Source organism: Halichoerus grypus, chromosome 9 (assembly GCF_964656455.1).
Source record: "Halichoerus grypus chromosome 9, mHalGry1.hap1.1, whole genome shotgun sequence".
Classification (NCBI taxonomy): domain Eukaryota; kingdom Metazoa; phylum Chordata; class Mammalia; order Carnivora; family Phocidae; genus Halichoerus; species Halichoerus grypus.
Window position 1 is genome coordinate 123241135 of NC_135720.1, and position 22384 is coordinate 123263518.

The following is a 22384-nucleotide window of genomic DNA, read 5'->3' on the forward strand; positions in this document are numbered from 1 at the left end:
TCACCATCATCAATATTCATCAATAAAATCATCTCTTTACACATGTGGTAAATTAGGCAAATAAATGACCTCAAGATCACACAGTATGGTCCTAACAGAGCTGGCATTACAACTTCCTCTCTTGCTATGGATCAGTGTACGTTCTGCTCCAGAGTTGATGGTATCTACTTCCACTTCAGATGCTTCAGCAACAAAAATGGGTCTTCAAGGAATTCAAGAGTGAAAAGCTCTAGTAGGCTAGATGGGAGAAGGATGATAAAAATTCCCAAATGAAACCCCATGCAAAGCTTTCTATAAATAGCATTACTGTTGCCTTCCTCATGAGCTCTTCTGAACATGCAAATATGAAAAAGAGCTATTATTGTATATGAAAAATGCAGAGATGGGATAGGCTTCTTCTAGAAAGAAAATGGAATCTTGTTTTGTACATGTCAGCCTCGGAGGAGTCAAGCAAATTCAATGCACAATCTCTAACTGAGAGGTATTTTTTTCTATAGGAATGCCAACGGTGGGGATAGTATTGCCCCAGACTCGAGGATTTACTGGAATTTCTAGAAAATGCAGGGAGGGAGGAAATTAAATTCTTGTATGAAGAAGTCTTTTTATAGCTGCAGAGAAACTATATATTGAACAGACTGAAAAAAAAATGAATGTCATACATAGGCCAAGCTATAAAAGTAATCAAACCTTCTCATTTGACAGGGGTTTGGGGAATCTTTCATTCATACTGAAAGAATTCAGATATCCAAAAGATACACGGTTCACTCAGGGGGCAATTCCAGTCACTGTATATAAATTCATGTTGATTTCCTGAGGATTTTTATTGAAGTCCAAGACAGAGTGTTTAAATCTCCTTTGCTTCTGACTGCTTTATTAGTTTTTAAATATGTAGATTGATCTTTCGATCCAATCTTAGTTGATCTATATAGGCACAGGGGAAAGTATTGCTGGGGTACCCTATTAGAGTCCATATATTTCTGTTCTATTAAGTGAACAAATAGGTGTGATCTAGAATGAAGAGGAAAGGTTTGTCTCCCGAGAGTCAAAATGAGAAAGACCATCTACAAGGTTCTGACGGACTTGAAAATTCCAATCCCAACTCTGCCTCCAAAGAACTTATAAAGTCAATTCATAATTAGGTGGTATAGAGTAGGTGCTTGATAAATATCTAGGAAAAGAAACTGTGGACATGGAATTACAAAATTTATAGTGTCATTTGACCTAACAGATCGTGTTTCATGCAGCTTAGAAGCCAGCCAGGGAGCAGGGAGAAGTCAAATCAAGAAGAAACTAGTATTAACATTAAGGTGGGGCTTGAGGAAAGCATTTTAATCTTTTTCTTGCCTATCAAGTTAACATATTATTGCTCTTGAATTGCTATTTAATTTTCTTTGAAAGAAAATGTTTTGCTCAGAGATATGCTATGGTACTGGTGACATATCTTCTATCAGAAAGGAAGGCTAACAGCAGAGGTGCTAGCAACATTAATAAAATAATTCAATTTTCTGACTTTTCTTGTAGCAGAAAGGTTAGACCAAGAGAAGTTTCTGAAATTTATGATGGTATAAATACATAGCTGGCTTACAACTTTGCTTATCTATAGCCTAAACTCCGTTGAGTTAAGATCTTAGTAAAATTGGCCAAGGAAAGCTCAGCATAGAGTAGTTTACTAAAAAAAACGTATCAGATAGGTTTCTGCAAATAAAGAAGGGGACAGATATTCATGTGAAATGTTAAACCATGGGATTTTAGAACTGGAAGTAGCCTTAGAAATCATGGTATAATCCTTTGATTTTACACATAAGAAACTGAAGGTTCACAGATATAAATCCACTTTTTCAAGCTTCAAACAACTTAAGCCTCCCACTCTTAAATACCAATGTCTAAAGCATTTAATTTTATTTTTCCCAATTAAGGAAAAAACTGATGACCAGCTATAATTCCTTTTTTGGGGGGCAGGGGCAGATATTTTTTATTGTGGAAAAAAGCACCTTAAAATTAACCATCTTAATTATTTTTAAGTGTACAGTTCAGTACTGCTAAGTACATTCACACTGTTGTGAAACCGATCTTCAGAATTCTTTCAACCTGCAAAACTGCAACTCTGTACCCATTTAGCAATAACTCCAGACACCCAGCTTTCTTCAGCTCCTGGCAACCACCACCTACAATCTGTCCTTTTGTGACCGGCTTATTTCATTTGTGTAATGTCCTGGAAGTTCATCCATGCTGTAGCATGTGCCAGAAGTTGCTTCCTTTTTAAAGCTAATATTCCATTGTACGTATATACCGCATTTTGTTTATCCGTTGATCCACGGGTAGGAATTTGCTTTGCTTCCACCTCTTGGCTATTATGAATGGTGCATAATTCTTTTCAAATATTTTCAATGCCCCTAATGTAGGAGTTGACTTTTCTTTACTCCATCAAAACAATTGCCGTGTAAATTTTAGAGATTCCCCCAAACTATCAAAATGGTACTTAGGCCAGAAGTATACACAAAGAGAGAGAGTGTGCTATTAATTTTCCTCCAAAGGATCTAAAACCATCCTAACCTTTTCACAGGCTGCTTTAAATTAAAGGATGAGAACTGTGGGCAAGATATCACTTTTAATTAAAGTTTTACCCACGATTTAGGGCATTGGAACGGATGCTGCAGTGGCTGACAGTGAGAAAAGACAGACATCATTCACGAGCTTCTCATTTCACAACCGACACACTAAAAAAGTTATTGGTGGACATTTCTCTTGAACAGTCATTTAAAGACTAAACCATAAAATAGCAAACAAAAGTTAAAAAAAAAAATGGTTTCAGAGACTCATCTATCACCATCCAAAATGCCAATAAAGTGGGCAAATTACTTTGCTTTTAGTGACCTACAAATAATTAAGTATGAGCCAAGAAATGCTGAAAATGCTCACACATACGCATAGTCAGGTTAACAAAAATGCGGGCTATCTGTAACATCAACCCCTTTCCTACTATTTTTTAACGGCTGCATGGAACCTGCTCTTAATTGCTCACAACTGCAGTTTCATAACCCTGAGTCTGATACATCCATTATTTGAACTGTTTCATTAGAAAATAGCCTAGCTTGGTGGGCGGGGGCTCCTGTGCCGGTCACGTGGCGGGCAGGGCTGCTGCAGCCGTGCGGCCCGCCGTGCCCAGTGGCTGGCGGTGGGAGGGGTGCTGTGGCGGCAGAGCCCGCAGATCTCCAGGAGCTCAGGAGTGGTGTACCATTTTCCTTCCCTACCAGCAACGTATGCAGTCATCTAGTTTCTCTGCATCCTCACCTGCATTTGGTGTTATCACTGGATACCCATGGACTCTTGAAGGGCTTTCTGGTTTATCCATAATCAAATCATTGGTTTGTTTGTTTAAGATTTATTTATTTGAGAGAGAGAGAGAGAGCGTACACGTGCATGGAGGGGGGAGAAGGAGAGGGAGAGGAGAAGCAGAGCCCTAGTGGGGTTCTGATCCCACAACCCTGAGATCATGATCCCAGTTGAAACCAAGAGCCGGGAAGCTCAACCGACTGAGCCACCCAGGCGCCGCTCATCGGTTTCAGTTTGGATGGTAGTTCATCACCTGAAGAACCTGACTTGGCCACGGCTGGAATCCACTGGTTGCCTTCCACCTCAGGGATATCTCACTCATGATTCCCCTCCTGTTGGTTCTTGCTGCTTCAGGATACTCAGCCCATGTCTGAGATGCAGCAACCATCTCCCCCAATTCCCCTTGTCCATCCTGATGGGCAGTTTAAAAACTTGCCCTTTTATGATGTCCCTGATGTTCTCATCAAGCCCACGAGTTTAGCTGAAAGCAGTAGTCAACAATTTCAAGAGAAGTTTTTATTTTTGTTCTGACACCCTAACAAGTTAGAGAGAGATGCATATCTAGGGATTTTTTTTTGCCAGGTGGTAGGAGAGATTATATGGTCCAAGTTCAGCTAGGACTTTGCCTGGCGGAGACAAGTTGCTCTCAAGAACAAAACTATCCCAACAGTCTATGTATAAAAGTAAATGGGAAGTAAATGTAAAGTGAATGTGAAGCCGTTTTCTTTGCCTGGCTATGCATTACCACCTAAAAATGGGATTGAATATAAATACATCTTTGGTTGGGTTATCTTCAGCTGTGCCAAATCAGATTTCCATTTCCTGGGCATCAGAAATTGGAAAGAATTACTCCATGTCTGTATATCTTGTATGAAAGCTCACATCAGCCATGTCATTACAGAGACTAAAAATGAAAGGTATTAGAAACCTTGATCATTCCAGAAAACTAATTAAAGAAAAACTTACTGCAGCTCCTGATAGTGAAATTCCTTCAGGTATCCTTGATGTGCCCTTTAAGGAAAATGAGGCCCGCAATCCCATACCATGCAGTGACTTATACACATCTATAGTGTTTTGATGCTGCCCTTTATCTGCAAATGAATGAGAAGCCCGCTTGGATTTGTCCTGTGACAAAAAAAGCTGCCCATGAAAAGTCTAATTTTACATGGGCTTTGTACAGAAATTCTCAATGACTGTTCTGATGTGTATGAGATCACATTTCAAGAAGATGGTTCTTGGTGTCCAATGAGACACCAAGAAGAAAGAAGCTGTCAAAGTATCCAGCAATCACATACAAAAATGAACATTTCAAGTGTCTTCATAAGCCTTCTTCAGTGACTGTAGCCAATGAGGCAAGAAAAAAGTGGATGTTACTGACCTAACACTAGAAATCTCTTCCCAGGAAGAGGAAGACCCTCTTGCCAACAGGAAATGTATTTGTGGTCCGAAACGCAAAGCAGCCTAACCAAAGGAGTATTAGCCATCTTTTGTATGGGTGCCCAGTGTGACTCTGGTTGATCCCGCTGTTGTTCACCTTCACTAACAGACTGTTCAGTACCATTCCACCACAGGCCAACATAAAGCTCGTCATCAGCTCTGCCAGGTTCGGATTTTCCTCCTCTTATTCCACTTGATCCCTAGTACCGTCCTCTTATGGTTTTGGATAGTCTCACCTCACCCTTAACAGCACGAGTATGTCTGTCACCATGACCAGCCCCCAGGAAAGCAGTCCTCATGTTAGTTCATCCAGCAGCAGATGACACCAGATGACACCGGGGTCATCACCAGCAGTGGAAGCTTCATTCCTGACATCACCTCCTCATTGGATTAAAGGAGGACTCACCTGATTCTAGGAATCATTCACTGAAACTGCTTGTTCTTGGGTCTCTCTCTGTGGAAGCTGTTTTTTTGAAAACAACTACTTTAATATTTATCTATTTTTTTTTAAGATTTTATTTATTTATTTGACAGAGAGAGACACATCGAGAGAGGGAACACAAGCAGGGGGAGTGGGAGAGGGAGAAGCAGGCTTCCCCCCGAGCAGGAAGCCTGATGCAGGGCTTGATCCCAGGACCCCAGGATCATGACCTGAGCCGAAGGCAGAAGCTTAACCGACTGAGCCACCCAAGCGCCCCTACTTTGATATTTATTGAAACATCAAATGGATTCTTTTGCTTTCTGAGAGATGAACGCAGATGACTGCACCAAGAACCACATGACATGCAAGGATTTTTCTTATTCGTGCTGTACTCTGAACACCAAATACATTCAGCCATAACTGTATCTTCTTGAGAGATGGATTTCAATCTCATATGTTACTGGATGGAATCTACAAATTAGTTTAAAACTTTTTTGTTGTAATAAACAGCAATGAAGTTACATAAATATTCAGGTAAAGACTTTTTTTCTAATTAAAAAAAGACGTAATCAATGATTCTAAAATGACAGCAGCTTTTGTTTAACCTGATGTGAAGGAAAAAAATATATGCAAAGAAGTTGTTGGTCCAAAACAAAACAAAGCAAAATAAAGAAAACTCCTAACTCCCTCCACCACCCCTGGCCAAAAAAAAAAAAGAAAAAGAAAAAGAAAAAACCAAAAAACCACAAAAACACCCACACTGGCTTATGAACGACCTATGTGGTATAAAATCGTCATCACTGAAAAGCTGCTGGCAAGACCAGTATGACCCCAAAACCTTGTTGTTACCCAGCATGTACAATCACATACTACAGCATCAAGTATCCTCACCCAAATACTGAAGTTACACATGAACCTCCTTTTGTGGGATGCCTTCCTTAACTTCAGTACATGTACAGCCCATCCCTGGTAGGGGAACCAAACATTATTTAGATGGAAATTTAGAGCTAAATCTGCTAGCCTACTTAAGCTGGTGGTTGGGAACCTTTCAATAGGGAATAGTTGTTCCTCTCCTAGAGATTATGGTTTTACTCAGTTAACTGTCTAAGGAAAGGGTCCGTGACACATGTGCACACAAGCGTGTGTGCGTGCATGTACACACACACACACACACCCCTTCTGTTACCCAGTTGTGCTGCTGAGACCCCAGGACGTTAGCACGGATGCACTCCGATGAACACGGAAAGCGTCATGTAGCTGGAAATAAACCCAAACTCTGCACAGATATGTGAGTTTTCACCAGGTTTCTAGAAAAAGCTGCTATACATTTAGGCTATAGCTGAGTATTCCTAAAACCACAATCTTAACTGGCATATTCAGGGAAATTCTGTCAAAGTACAAGAAGATGGGTCTGGTAATGCCTCCCCACTGTAGCCAGAGTTTCCCGCCCTCAGCTGCCTCTTCTATTTCTTCTCTCACAGACATGTGGCTATTTAGCTAGGAATGTAACAAAGGTGACCACTCTACTTCAAAATGCTTGGAAAATACTTTCACTTTGAAGAACCAAAATCTGTGAACTACACAGGGAGAGAGGGCCCCTTGGGTGATGGCAATGGTGCAGGTCTTTAGAGATTCCTCGAGTAGCAAGGGTATAGAGCATAGAAGTAGTGATACCAAATAAGGCAGGCTCTGGTTGTTTAAAATCCAAAGTGGCACGACAAACTATACTGAGTGGGAGTGATTACCTGAGAGCTATTCTAATTCACGCCTTATAAATAGGAATCAAAAGGAATACCTTCAGAACAGCAAAATGGAAGAAAGAACCAAGATGAAAGCATGGTTGACCTTTTTGTTCTTCTTTCTGATACGAAACACCCAAGGGGCCTTGTTTACTATCTGAGGTAGGAAGTACTTAGGTACTTCTTTGCTGCCCAGATTGTGTGAGAGATGTTTGCCCAACCCTATACACAGGCCGGCTTCTGTGCATCCTTTCTGGCACATACACAAAAGGCCTCTCCAACTTTTTTTCTTTTTTTTTAAGATTTTATTTATTTATTTGCGAGAGAGAGAGAGAGAGAGAGAGCACGCACAAGCAGGGGGAGCTGCAGAAGGAGATGGAGAAGCAGGCTCCCTTCTGAGCAGGGAGCCCGATGCAGGGCTTGATTCCAGGACCCTGGGATCATGACCTGAGCCGAAAGCAGATGCTTAACCGACTAAGTTACCCAGGCGGCGCAGGCCTCTCCAATTTTTTGATCCCACTTGGGAAGCAGACAGGGAAGCTAGGTTTAGTGGGGACTGGTCCATAACTTGCTTTCAGCAGAAAGGAAATACTCATACAAGCTGCCAGGGTCAATCTGTCTTTACAGAACCATTTTATATGGACATAATAGGAATTTATTTATTTTTTTTAAAGATTTTATTTATTTATTTGACAGAGAGAGACACAGCGAGAGCAGGAACACAAGCAGCGGGAGTGGGAGAGGGAGAAGCAGGCTTCCCGCAGAGCAGGGAACCCGATGTGGGACTCGATCCCAGGACCCTGGGATCATGACCTGAGCCGAAGGCAGACGCTTAACGACTGAGCCACCCAGGCACCCTTGGACATAACAGGAATTTAGAGAAAGGTGGAAGGATGCCTCTGCTAGTTATGGGCTATGAGATGATGTTTGTAGCTGGAAAGAGATTAGAGACTGACAGACTGGATTATAATTTTCAGGGGAGAGTTGGTCTAAGAATGTCAAAGAAAGAACAAGTGTTTGCCAGGCTTCTATTGAGTGGGCCATAATTATAGAGTGAGCAAAAGGAGTCTGACTTGCTCATAATGGAGGAAAAATGATCTGCAATGTTACTTCTTGAAATCAGAGTAATCCTTAGGAGCGGTATGAAAGACAAATGGGAAATACTAATGCTAGGTAGAACCCTTCAGGGTTGCCACAATGAAGACAAAATCTCTGCGCAAAAAATACGAAGGAAGAATGACCTCTGAGGAGAGGCTGAGCCGGGTTGATGTGGTCCTTACATATCTTGGGTATGAAATTGGGGAATGACTTAAGAATATCTTTATCCTTCAATTTCTACTGACTCAGGAGCTCATGTCCTTGAACTTCTGAGTTTCCTCTAAGCTCAGGTCTGGCCATGTGGCCATGGACAAGGCATCCAGCTTGCACCTTGGTTTCTCTACCCCAAAAAACCAGAAGAAAATCTTTGCTCAGAGACTTCTTTGAAAACTCACAATCTTACCACGTGCACAGTTGTACTGTCAGAGTCACAGCTGACTGAAGGGACTGAAGACACGTCTGTAGAGAGCAAGACCCGCTCTAAAGACAGACTAGAAAGCAGGGAAGAGATAAACCATGTCGAGAGGGAAGTCGGGTGGAGGGTTCTACTTTGAGCATTGCCTTTACAGATGTGCATTATCTGGCAGCTGCAAAGATGACCAGGGCTTTCTCATCCATGGAGAAGTGATGCTGAGATCGACGTGCATCCGGGTGGATGGTCTTTGGGTCCCAGTATGCAAGAGGAAGAGGGATCTGATAGGAAGGGTATTACAGCTCATGCTGGTTATGTCTCATTAGATTAGAGGCTAGGGCCTCATCAGGTTTCCACTTTACCTTCATGACTCATTCTCTTTGAGGAGAGGTTCTGGGTGGCTAGCAAGATACCATGATTTGGTGGCTCAGACCCCCTGCCTGAGATGTATGATCCCAGGGACCAAATATATCTTCATATATTCCTTTAGTCCACAGAAGATTATTAAGAGCCCACCGTAGGTGGGGCTTTTCTAGATACTCCTGATGACAATAATAGCAAGTATTTACTATGTGCCAGCATCCTCCGAAGGGCTTCACATGTATTAATTTACTTGATGCTCACCATAACCCATGAGGTTGGGCCTGTTCTCATCTGCATTTTATATTAGGCACCAAGAGGTTAAATATCTGGCTCAAGATCACATAGTTAGTAGCCTGAGTCAGGATGTGAACACAGGCAGGCTGGCCCCAGAGCCCATGCTCTGGCCAGTCAGGCACTGTGACCATGACAGGGGAGATCCCTGTCCTCACGGAGGAGGATAAAACAGACAAGGCAATATGTGATGTTATTTTCAGGACTGATAAATGCTGTAAAGAAAACCAAAGCAGGGTATGGGATAGAGTGACAAAAGGAAGGCTATTTCAGACAGTGTGGTCAGGACAGCCCTCTGCGGGAAGGTGAAATTGGAATAAAAGTCTGAGGGGAAAAAGGGAATTGAGCAACGGGAAGGTCTGGGGAGAGAGTATTCCAGGCAGAGGGTACAAAGCCTCATGATGGGAACAAGCTGGGGGTATATCAGGGACATCAAGAAGGCATCTGAAAGTGTGAGGGAGCCATAAGCAATGGAAAGCCATTGAGGACTTCTTAAGGATTTCAGATTTTATTGCCATGGTGCTATGAAGCCTCTGGAGGGTTTTGAGCAGGGGTAAAACCTGCTCTAATTTTCCTTTTAAGAAAAGATCACTCTGGCAGTATGTGGAGAACAGATCATGCAGGGAGGGGAAATCGGGGAGGCATGCTAGAAGGCTATGGAGAGCAGCCAGTGAGAAGAAAACAGAGACTCTGCTTCACTTCAGGCCTTTAGGCCAAGGTCAGCTCATACCAGCGCAGAGCAAGGCAGCTCAAGGAGTCGCTAACATCTCATAAGCTAACTACAGTAAGTGTGACACCTGGATTCAGGAAGTCTTAACAAGAAAGGGAAGTGAGCTGGAACTTCCCAGGTGTTGACCTGTAATTGGCCGAGTTCTCTGATGGAATGGGAATGTTTTCATTTGTCAGAACCTTTCTGAGCAGAGTCTTCAGGGCCAACATAATCATCTGCTGCTCTCCTGGCGAAGGGCCCTGGGCCTGAAAGTAGGCCCACCTGTTCCCCAACCGGCAAGGAAGGTGCACTTGCCAGGCTGTCCTGGGGAGGGCGTCCTGGCCCCCACAGGTCCAGAGGCTGCAGGTTTGAGTCTGTTTTGAGTGCGGATTCACTGGGGATGTCTGAAGAGAGCCAGTCTAATCTTTTTGTTTTTGAAAGGGCGGTGTTAGCATTTCAAACCGGGAGGTGACACACACAATTACATAACAGAAGAAATGGTGGCACAGAGTACTTACAGGCACCTTTTCTAAGCAGTTTTCTACTCTGTGCAACTTTATGCTAAAGGATAAAACCAGTCTGGGAGATGCTTGCCAACGTCTACAACAGAAAGTGCCAAAGAATTGAATCTGAGTTTATGCGAAATAAGGACTCAGGATGCTTGTTTTTTTCCAAGTTCCAGTGCTAAAGGAGCCCATAAAATTCAACCACTGATGCCTGGAAAATGCCACCATCCTAGAGTTTTCAAAATGACAACTCATTTACCTGACACTATCAAAGTACACACAAATATGCAGATCGGTTTCTTTTTCTGATTATCCTATTATCTTCTCATGGCCTTCCTTAAAGATCATTTCCTAGGCTTGTCTGAATGTGGCGAAGTTATTCTGTTGCTAGATAGGTAACTGGAGAACTCAAGGAGGGTTATCAGAATCCAAAAAGTTATTCTAGAAGGGATTGTTTCATTACATTGCAAGACTTCTGAATTTGAAAACTACAGTATTTAATATTGCTTCTTTTTCTGAATCGTTTAGAGTGAAGCATGAAGAAGGGTTAGGGATATATGTATACATATATACATATATAATTGCATATATATGTCATATAGTATGATATGATATGCCGTCAGCTGAGCTGGTATCTCCTGATGATGTTAAACAAGCCCTTTCCAAAAACACTAGGCAGAACTGAGGGAAATCATAAGGGACTTCCCTTCCATTCTTTATAAACAAATTTACTGCAACTAAGAGAAACGAATGGAAGCAGAAATGGAGCTTATGGTATGACTGTTGCTAAATCAAAGAAAAATAGTGAAAAGGATCAGTTTTTTAGAGGGTGAGAAAACCAACCGAGAGCAGGCTACTTGGCCTCTGATTCTCTAATTAATTTTGCAGAAAGAGGGACATATCACACTACCCAGGAGACCATGCTGCTGCAGATGTTCCGGAGAAAGAGAACAGCAAGCACAAATCAAGGTGATCCCTGGCACTTCTACAAGACAAAGACAAACACACCTTCCAGGGTCCATTATGGGGTCAGTAGCCAAGCAGCTGTGCCTTACATCATTTGCACCTGCAGATACACGTTCCATGTGGCAACAAAATTCAGGTTCCTCACCAACGATCATGTCTCCAAGAAAAGGGCAACATCACCTTGAATTATCATTTTAAAATACCAGGAAAAGTAGAATATATTTATGTTCTTTGACATATGTCAACGCATAAATATGTAAATATATCTTAGGGGCAACATTTTTTTTAAAAGTTTCTCATATTTAAAGATCAACCTTTAGTAAACGATGAGAATACAGCTCCCCAGAAGGATGCATTCCCTGAAATTCTGGAAAGCTGATATTTTCCTTTATGTTCTCCTTGAGTTCAGTAATATGATAGGTCATCTTTCTGTGTCTATATGAATAAAAGGAACAGTTTCATGACCCTGTGGTATAAATCATAAACACCAAAAGCAGTGATGTCCAATTAAGGGGGATATGTCAAAGTTTACACCTCTTAATGAAAGACAGTGCATCATCGAACCATCTTACCTGTCGACGAATTATTCCAAGGTCTCTTTTGGCTTTATTCACTAGGGCTTGAATTTCTACAGGATCCTTTACATTCTTATTTTCTCTGAAGGCATCTCTTATCCTCCTGACAGTGTAAGTTCTAAATGAATTCAGGAGAAAAAAAGAAAAAGTGTCAGCAGTCTGAAGCTATGCTTTTAAATGAAATCAAAAGCCTTTCCTTACGAATTAACTGTCTATATTCCCCTGTGAATAATCCACTTAGATCTTTGCTCTTGGGACAGGCCCATCTATTACTATTCTGGGATGACTAAACAAACAGATTAGGGAAATAAATCTAGCACAAATAATCCACATATAAATGGCAAACTGCTACTGAATTGCTCCTTAGATTCCTGGTTCTTTAGTTATTCACATCTGAGTTCTCTCCATTAACATGGATAATTGAACCTTTAATGTACAGAGACAAAGCAAGAATTAAGAGAGGTGACACAATGCGCCACATACGCACGCACCCAGACAGTAATCTATGCCCGACTCGGGTCAGCTCTCCAGTCTTGTCCCATCTTTTAGCTGTTTATTCCTCTTGGGGAATATAACGTATAAGGATCCATGTTGGGATCCTACCACAGTGGAGAGTGGAGATTATACCAAAATGCTTTCCCCCATCTTTTTTTTTTTTTAGATTTATTTGAGAGAGAGAGGAAGACAGAGAGAGAGCACGAGTAGGGGGAGGGGCAGCAGGAGAGAATCTTCAAGCGGACTCCCCCCTGAATGGGGAGCCGGACACGGTGCTCAATCCCACAACCCACGAGATCATGCCCTGGGGATGAAACCAAGAGTTGGATGCTTAACCAACTGAGCCACCCAGGCACCCCTGCCTTCCTCCATGTTTAAAGTGCATACATATGCACATATGTGCACATACAAACACCCTCTCCCCACCAATATAAATTACATGCAGCACAGGACAGCAGTTCAAGAGCACGGTTTCAAATCAGACAAGCTCGGCTTTGCTCCAAGCTCCCACTGTTTGTGTGAACTTGGGCAGATTCTTAACATAAGCCCATGTTCCCTCATCTGTCAAATGGGCATAATACCACCTACCTCTCAGGGCTGCTGGGAGGATTCAGCTTTATCCTCTAACCCAATCAACAAAAGCTCTTCTTCTTAATATCTTAATGCATTAGTACCCCCCTCTCTTGACATCACGGTCTCACCTTCATCCCACATCCTCAGGGTCATACCACGGTGTGTGGACAGAGGGCAAAATGGTCTGGATAATCAAGAGTCCTTAACCTGATGTGTCCCCTACACAGTCATGGCCTTAACCCATGCCCTCCCCATGTACGCAAGACTGAACACAAGAGATGAAGAGCGAGGAGTCCAAGTCAGTCACAGCAAACACCATTTTCTCCAGTCCTTTTATGATCTCACATGGCTCCGCTTTTAACTTTAAACACCAGCTAAAGAATCCAATAGAACCCGTTAATAACATTTGCACACAGAAGCAAAGAGATGAGAGAAGGGGAATATAATTTCTTTGGGAGTTTGGGAGTATGTTCAGGGAGATGGATATCATTTACTGGGAAAAACTTGTTTTAGAGAAGACTACTTTTGTTTTAGATCAACTTTCCTAAAGTAAAAAAAAATTCTAAATTAAAAATCCAAATGGCGGGTCCTTTGTGCTTAAAAGCAAAAGTAAAATGAAATCTTGTGCCGTTAAGAATCGTGACAGAGAAAGGCAGACACTTTTAGGACATAAGCCACTGGACAGACGTTCATTTGAAGCCTTGGTGAACCAACGGGAGTATCTGCAGAGGCGCTCCTGGGTGCTCAGGATCAATCTTGGGACAACCGTGACCGGAAATGGAATCCCTAAACTAGCAGACACTATGTAACGACAGGAACTCCTTTATTATGAAGGCTTGGAAAGGATTCTTACTAGACTCTATCAGATATTCTCCTGTACAGCTGCTAATCTAACAAGAGGTTAGACTATCTAGGAAAGCTAAAAGCAATTTCTGGGGTACTTTCTTGCACAGCATGATGGTTATTAACATAACACAATACCACTGTCCTTCCTCACACCCACATATTCCTCAAAACAGTTTCTTTGTTGGTGGTGATGGGAGCAGAGTGGACACCGTAATTTAATTCTAATATTTTGTTCCACATGTAGGACTGGTTTTAGAACAGGAATTTACCCCAGGGAGTCGTCGTTGTTTTAGTTTTTCACTCAGGATGCTGCATGGGATTTTTGGAAAAATGAAATGGTCAATAGTAATCATTACTAAATTCATTTCTCTAGAAGCTAGTGACTAGCCCAGAATAGCCAGCACAAAAGGGAGTATAGCTTGGAACATGAAGTCTGAAGTTCTTCTAAAGTTTAAGGAAATCAGAAAATAACGGGGCTCAAAGATTTCTATCAGCTGAGCTCAAGGTACAGCCTTTTACACAGCCGGCTGTGTATTCTTGTTGTCTCCCCAGATCTCCAAAGTCCACACTTAAAGGAACAAAGTTCTAGATGTTTGAATTAAATGTGTCTAAAGCAATCAAGAGTTGTCGTTCCAAACCTGAATGCACCTCTAACACGAATGATGTGGTGATGGCTCTCTCTTCTCTTTCTTGTTCCTCGTCCTCCTCCACCATCTAAAACATACAGTGTTTTCCTTTGCCTCAGAGAAGTCACTGCACTGGCTCAGAACCATATAAGTAATTACTACTGCATGAAAATTTTTCAGTTGTATGAATTATTTCTTTTTTATTAAATAGATTTTTAATTTTTTTGGGGGGGAGGGGCAGCGGGTGAGGGAAAGAGAATCTTAAGCAGACTCCAAGCCCAGTGCAGAGCCTGTCGTGGGGCTCGATCTCACCACCCTGAGATCATGACCTGAGTTGAAATCAAGGGCTGGATGCTTAACTGACTGAGCCACCCAGATGCCCCAGTTGTAGGGATTATTTCAAATGATCATAACTTTGTGAAGGTAATCACAAATCTGCCCGAACCTTCAAATTTCGTAGGAGAGGGCTAACCACCCATTGTTTCAGTTCTGCCCCCACCTGGTTTTTATCCTTTGCATTTTTTCCACCACTACAAGGAAAACCATTTATCCTTGAACACATTCTGGCTATTGGCCTCTTGACCCTATCACTGAGCAAGAACATTTCAGAGAAAAATGTGCAGAGGCCGCCATGAAAATGTGCAGCTGCCGCACATGGAATGATCCTAGTATGAGTCAGATGCTGTTTGAAATAAAGCATGAAAAATTAACAAATAAAAGGCTACATAACAGTAAGAGCTGCCAACTCTGGGAAAGCAGACCACATCCACAGAAACAGTATGGCTATGCTGCTCATACAGTCACTCTCCCTCTACGCTCCTGAAGCTCTGCGGACTTTCTTCATGCTTCCTTGTGCAGATTTCTGTTTGGCTTTTCCTCTCTACCCCAGCCTTTGCCCTTTAGTCTGCCATGAGATCTCCGAGTGTATACACGCTCTACTGACTATCCTTTCACCACTGCAAGGATCCAACTCCTTTATGAGATTCTTCTACCCACTGTAATTTCCCAGCTGCAAAATAAACAGCAGACAGTACTGAAAGCACTATGGTGCCCGAGGTCTTGCTTTACTTTCTCCCCTTCCAATGCAGGCCCCAATAATCACAGCACTTGGAGGCTCACGTTGGTTGTAGCGTCCAAAAGGTGCGACTGGGAAACAAGCTGATATAATACCCCTCATTTGCATCATCCTTCATCACCACCCCACCCCACAATCTGGTTTCTCTGCTTATTCATCCTGTAAAAACATTGGTGCTTTTTCTTTCTTTCCCCAACCCCAAGTATCTCAATAACAAAACAACTTGACCCTTCTTTTAGTCTTTCTGGGGCAAACTCCTTCAATTGCTTGGAAGGACAAGTGCTCCATCAACTTGCCTTAACTCAAATTCCTTTATAGCCACAAAGAGAAAGCTGCTTAATTTTGCCATGCCTCAGATTCCAAGGGACTGAGAGGAGAGTGCCAGTGTGTTCTGGGATCCTACCCCTGCTTATGGGTCATTGGTTCACCCTTAACACATCTTTGAGGCCAAGCTACCTAACGAAACCATGTTGTATGCCCCGACACTGGTATCTGCTGACTTGTTGATGTCAAGTCTCAAGATTCATCAAGGCTTAGGATCCAAATGGCACTCAGTGCATACACAGGCCACTTAAAAAAATTAAACTTAAACTTAAAAAATCATCATTTTTAATAAAAATAAGATCCTTTGAAGTCAATAGTTTTTATGAGATCGATGACAGTGTTTGCCATTTTTTACTGAGTTATCTACATTTGCTTTACTGATGGAGAGTTCCACAGCAAGCTGGTGTCTTGTCCTGCTCTCTAGATCTACTAGTTATTTCTTCCTAGGCTACTCTGCGAGCTCATCTTATTCTGCTGCCTCTTCTATGTTGTATTCTCTAGGGTTCTCTACTGGATCTCTTTTCTTCTAAATAAAATCTCCTCCACTAACTGAATCTGTGCCCAAGGTTTTATACCATCATATATATGCCCCTGGCTACCAAGTCATTCTCTAGTCCCAAATCCATATAACCCAACTGCCTTTTGGACTTGCTAACACAAGACACCCACTATTCCTCCTACAGCTTCTTGTACTGAACACTTTCAAACTGAAGTCACCATCTTCTTTCCTCCCTGGCCCCAGTGGCCAGTATTCCCTTTGCAGGTAGGTGCATTTTCATAAAGCTAACTATCTAAGTCAGACATTTGGGGATTCATCCTAAATTCCCTCCTTTCCCTTAACTCCTTATATTCAATCAAGCACAATATTTCATTGTTTCAACCTTTTACATCTCTTCTGAATCACCTTCCACTTCTCCAAACCTTCAGCCCTAATCTTGGTTCAGGCTCTTATCTCTCACACTAATGCAAAAGCCTTGGGATTGTGGCGTGTGTGATGTACAACAAAACGGATACTAACAACAAGAGAGAGAAAGCTCAAGGACCATTTGAAGGTCATGAGTACTCTGGGTGGATAATAGGGTGAGGGACAGATCAGAAAGCTTCCTTCTTATGAATATAAGTTCCCACTAGAATATAAGCCCCACGCAATAGGGACTTTTCTCTTTTTTGTTTACCACTGGATCTAAAGTGCCTGGCTCAGAGACTGTACTCAATAAAGACTTAGGGAATGAATATACTTCTCAAAATATAAGAGGCAATAATAAAAAGATCTTTAGGAAAAAGGCCAATAATCAATAAGGAAAACACAACAAAGAATATGAAACTGAAAAGGAAATAGAATGAAAAGAGTTTGCAGCACAAAGATTGAAATAACCTCTGAGAGGTAGTGGTTACAAAATGTGCACTGAGAATTCACTGAAGATATATGTACTGAATGTCTATTATGTAAGTACAATACTAGGGCTACAGAGGAGAGCAACAAGGTTTTGGACTCAGGGACTAGATAGGAAATCTACACAGAGATGAAAGAGGAGGTAGAAGTCATTTAAAGTGAACACAGAAGGGCTAAGGAGAGTTTTGGGGGTCCATGGAACAGTTCTTAGCTTGTCTGGGGTGGTGTTTTCACATCTACATTTGACAAAACATAGAAATTGTACACTTAAAATAGATGCATTTTATTATAGGTAAATTATTTCTCACTTGGGTGACTTTTAAGGAAAATTGAAAAAATAAATAGTATTGGAGTTATATTACATTTGCCCACTTTTAAGAAAAGCAAAAAGATACCACCAAAGACTGCAATGCTAGACAATGATTATGTACATGGCTGAAGTAGAAATTAATGCTGTATTACAGAAACCAGGATGGAGGACAAACTGGAAAGTCAAATCTGAAACAGAAAAATTATGTAAGTTGATGAGAAATATGTAAGAAAAAAAATTAAGCTTCAGAACAGGGCAAAAGTACATAACCTATGAATAATAAGTGTGAACAAACTGAACTGGGTAGGTAATTAAAGTTATAATAGAAGAAAATGTCCCAGGAGTGATTATATAAAAATTGAGAAGACTCACTGGATTTAACAACCAGAGTACAATGCCAAGATATTTACTTATAAAACCCTGAAGCCCAAGGTCAAAGAAAAAATAAGAAAGGATAAAGAAAAACCTTGAAGTAGGTAATAGAGAATGGAATATAGATAAGTATATCCTCAGACTTCTGTTCTCAAAACTGCAAAGAAAAAGGCTGCTCTCCATAGTCATTTGCTGTCTTGAGGGCCCAAAAGGGGGAAGAAAATAATATCTTTGATTGATGGCACAAGCACCATGCTCAGGACACTGTGCTAAGTACTGGATATACATGACCTCATTTAATCCTCACAAACTACGGCTCAGAGAGATTCAGAACATTTAGGCCAAGATTACATGCCTAGTAAGTGGCAGAGTTGGATCCTGTACCCAGTTGACTACAGTCTGTGATTTTTAATTCTAAGCTGTGCCTCCTCCAGAGGTCGATAAACTCTATCCAAATTTTAATAAATACTTCGTATAAGCCAAGTTGTTAATCATTTGAAAAGGCATTAAAAAAAAATTGTCTCTTGCTTCACAAAGCTTAAAAAGATCATTTGGTCTCTCAACGCTGCTTCAAGTGTTCCTACAAATAGTTCAAGCACCAACAATGTCTTATGAAAAGACAAGTAGCTGATGGCATTACGGGGGAAAGAACTATTGAAACAAGCAGCAAGAGTGAGTGAAATAATCGAGATTAATTGTTTTAAAAAGGTGGACAGTGATCAATAAGAAGAGCTGTGGAGTGAGGAGGTGAAGTTACTATCAGAAAACCTACTTGGGAGGCCAAAGCTTCTTAGTCTCGGGGCAGCTGTAAATAAAACCTACTACACACTTCTCTGTTAAAATCCCCTAGTGACTTTCCACTGTCTTCAGGAGAAGGGTCAAATGCACGGACAGCATACTCCTGCTCATCTCTCCCACTCCATCAAGCACCCCTTCCAGCATGGTCCACCAACTCCAGCCATATGGGAAGACTTACAGTGTCCTCAGTCCTCTCTCCTTTAGCCTGCTGGTCCTCCATATGAGGAGTGTCCTCCCCCAGCGTGATTCCTTGGCTAACTCCTACTCGTCCTTAAACACCTAACCCAGTTAGAAACAAATATGACAAAAGATTAATATCCTTAGCATATAAACAGCACATATAAATCGAGTGGAAAAGACATTAGGCCCAGAGTAAATAAATGAATAAGAATCCAGAAACAATAATTCACAAGAGAGCACAAAGAGGAACTAAATTTAGAGAGATAAATGGACAGAGATACATGAATGTTCAGCCTCAGTCATAATCAGAGAAATGCAAATTTAAATAAGGTACGATTTTCTGCCATCAAATTAGCAGAATTTTTTTAAAAAAAAACAAAGGGCTTTTACATCCTGCTGGTGGGAGTATGAACTGTACTTCCTGTGGGGGAAAATAGCATAGTAATGTGTAATAAAGTTCATAATTGTTTATCCAGTAATTCTACTTTTAGTAATCCTACAGAAATAACCTGAAATATGCATGAAGATGTATATTGAAAGATGTTCATTACAGCACTATTTGCAAGCATTAAAAATAAAAACAACCCTAAATGTTCAACAATGGAGAAGTGGCTACATAATTTATGAAATTATGCTTTTAAAATTAATGTTTCAAAAAACTTAAAGTCCCAGGTGCAAAAGTCAAAGGTATTAAAAAATGTATCAGTCTCCCTCCCAGTTCTTCTCTCTAGATGCAACCACAGCAGTTTCTTATTAGCCTCTCAGAGAGTAGATCCTAGCTAAAACCCCTGTATTTTTTTCCACAAGTGGCAGCATTCTAAGCATACTGCGTACTTTTAATTCCTCAATTAAAATGTATCAGTAAGCACTTCATATCAATACAAATGGAGCTGACTCATAAATGGTTGTGTCATATTCCACTGTATGGATGAATTAGGATTCATCTGGCCAGGCTTTTATTAATGAATATTTAGTTATATACAATCTTGCTCTTATAAACAATGCTGTAATTAATCAATATCCTTGTTTACTGTAGCATCATGTATGTGTATCTGTGAGATCAATTCTGAAAAATGGAACTTATAGGGCAAAGGACATGTGTATTTATGGCTCTAATAAAATTTTGTCCAAATTCTGTATAGAGGTTCCACCAGAAATGTGTAAGTGTGACTGTTTCCTAACACCTTTGCCAAACAATGTGTTATCTAAATTCCTGATCTTTGCTCATCTAACAGGTGGAAACAGTACCTCAGTTTTTTAAAAAAAAAAATTTTTTTTGAGTTATAACATGTAACATTATATTGGTTTCAGGTGTACAACATAATTTGATACCTGTATACACAGTGAAATGATCACCACAATAAGTCTAGTTGACATCTGTCACCATACCAAATGCACTTTAAGGACTTACTCTCTCGGCAACTTTCAAGTATGCTCTATATAATTGACTGTAGTCAGCATGCTGTATATTACTTCCCCATGACTTAGTTATAACCGGAAGTTTGGGTCTCTTGACCTACTTCACCCGTTTTACCTACTCCCCAACCCTTTCCCCTTTGGCAACCACCATTCTGTTCACTGTATCTATGATTTTGGCCATGTTTTGTTTGGTCATTTGGTCTTTTTAGATTCCACATGTAAGTAAAATCATATGGTATTTGTCTTTCTCTGTCTATTTCCCTTAGCATAATTCCCTCAAGGTTTGGCCATGTTGTCACAAAAGGTAAGATTTTATTTTTTATGGTTGAGTAGCATTCCACTGTATGTGAGTGTATGTATATATATATATATATATACATACAATGAAGCGGACCACCTTTCCACAAGTTTAAAGCCATTTATATTTCTGTTTATATCCTCTACTTTTTTGAATTGAATGATTTATCTTTTTGATTCATTGTAAGATCTGTTGTGAGAAGCTGAAATGATCTCCCCAGTTTGTCATTTGGCTTTATATCTGTGTGTTTTTGTCACGTAGAGATGTTTAGTTTTCACAGAGTCAAGTGTATCAATTTTTATGTTATGGCTTCTGGGTTAATTACCATATGTACAAAAGCCCTCTCTACTGTGAGATCACAAGAAAATATTCATCCATGTATTCTTAAGAATCTTCATGAATTTTTTGTTTCACTCTTTCTGGAATTTATTTTAGTGGAAGGTGTTGAATACAAATCTAACTTTAGCTTCTAAGGTAAGTATCTTAAAATGAAGGATATAACTATATACTCAGAATGACCTCAATTGTGGAATATATAGGCACAGAAAAACTAGAAGGAAATACAATGGCATGTTATAATTGCTTTCGGTTACTGGGGTTTATGCTTTCTAAATTATTACAATAACCATAATTTCCTCATAATGTTTAAGTTCCTAGTGACATCATAAAATCAGTAATATACTTCAAAATAAAGAAGAGGCAGCAATAGAGAAGGCTCACTTTGTGGGAGTAGAGATTGGGTTTTGAGTTTCTGGTGAGAACGTCCAGGCTGGCAATAAACTTGAAACTCACTGATGAAGAAGAGTGAGGCACAACTAGGGGAGTAGATGTGATTGTTCAGAAGAAAGCAGTAGGATGGGAAGAGAAGCCAGCTCTGGAGACACCGTAAATATTTAAGAGCAGGCAGAGGGGATCAGAGTAGAGGCAACAGAGAGAGGAGACAAGAAGGCATACTTTACACGTAGAGAGTAAATAAGATTGTCATAGTCCTACAAAGGATAAGACAAAAGCTGAAAAGGGCTCCAATGAAGTTTGTAGTTAGGATGTTATTAGTAACTTTAGCAAGAACAACATCAGCATGTATTTATTGACTACAATGTAGTAAATGTATAGAAGAAAAAAACCCCTAAATTCTTGGAAATACACTCATAAATAACTGAGCCTAGAAAAATTTCATTATAGAATAAGAGAATATTTTTAGAATAATGAAAAAGATTATGCATAAAATCTTTGGAATGAGGTCAAAGCCATACTTAGATGAAAATTAATGGCTTAGACAGCCTTCTTAGTTTTAAATAAAAGCAGAGTTTAATAAATTAACAATATTTCCTAATATTTTAAGAAAGCTTTTATTTATTTGAGAGGGAGAGAGAGCGCACCTGTGTAAGCATGCAAAGGGAGGGGTGGAGGGAGAGGGAGAGAAAGAATCTCAAGCAGACTCTGCGCTGAGCATAGAGCCCGACACGGGGCTCAATCTCACGACCCTGAGATCATGACTTGAGCCAGAATCAAGAGTTAGATGCTTAACTGACTGAGCCACCCAGGTGCCCCTTTCTTAACATTTTAGAAAGGCAAAACAGTATCCCATGAGAAAATAGGAAAAAACAAGGTATTGTTAAAATATGTCAAACAAATTAAAAATGAAAAAAAAAAATCAGTGGAATTAGCTAAGACAACTGAGTTTATTCTTTTACATTATGGTTTCTGGGATATACATCAGAAAACAAAATTATGAGGAAAAAAGAGAGTAAGGAGGATTGGAAGTTTGAGAAGAGGGGTTTAAAAGAATCATTTCAGCAAATGAGAGCATGCGCAGACTGCAGAA

General features: G+C 40.5%; 1 protein-coding gene and 1 pseudogene across 8 annotated transcripts in view; one reads left to right on the forward strand and one right to left on the reverse strand.

Annotated features, from left to right (window-relative positions):
- LYRM4 (LYR motif containing 4) overlaps nt 1-22384 on the reverse strand; it is a 267655-nt gene that overhangs the window by 217598 nt on the left and 27673 nt on the right. For 7 of the 8 annotated variants that reach the window (XM_036091315.2, XM_036091311.2, XM_078055647.1 and 4 more), the window contains exon 2: nt 11848-11968. In XM_036091315.2, the coding sequence (XP_035947208.1) occupies nt 11848-11968 (121 nt within the window). Of the gene's footprint in view, nt 1-11589; nt 11711-11847; nt 11969-22384 lie in introns of all 8 variants that reach the window. The other variant, XR_013441377.1, reaches the window with a different exon arrangement.
- Nucleotides 3261-4923, forward strand: LOC118535105 (E3 SUMO-protein ligase PIAS2 pseudogene; annotated as a pseudogene).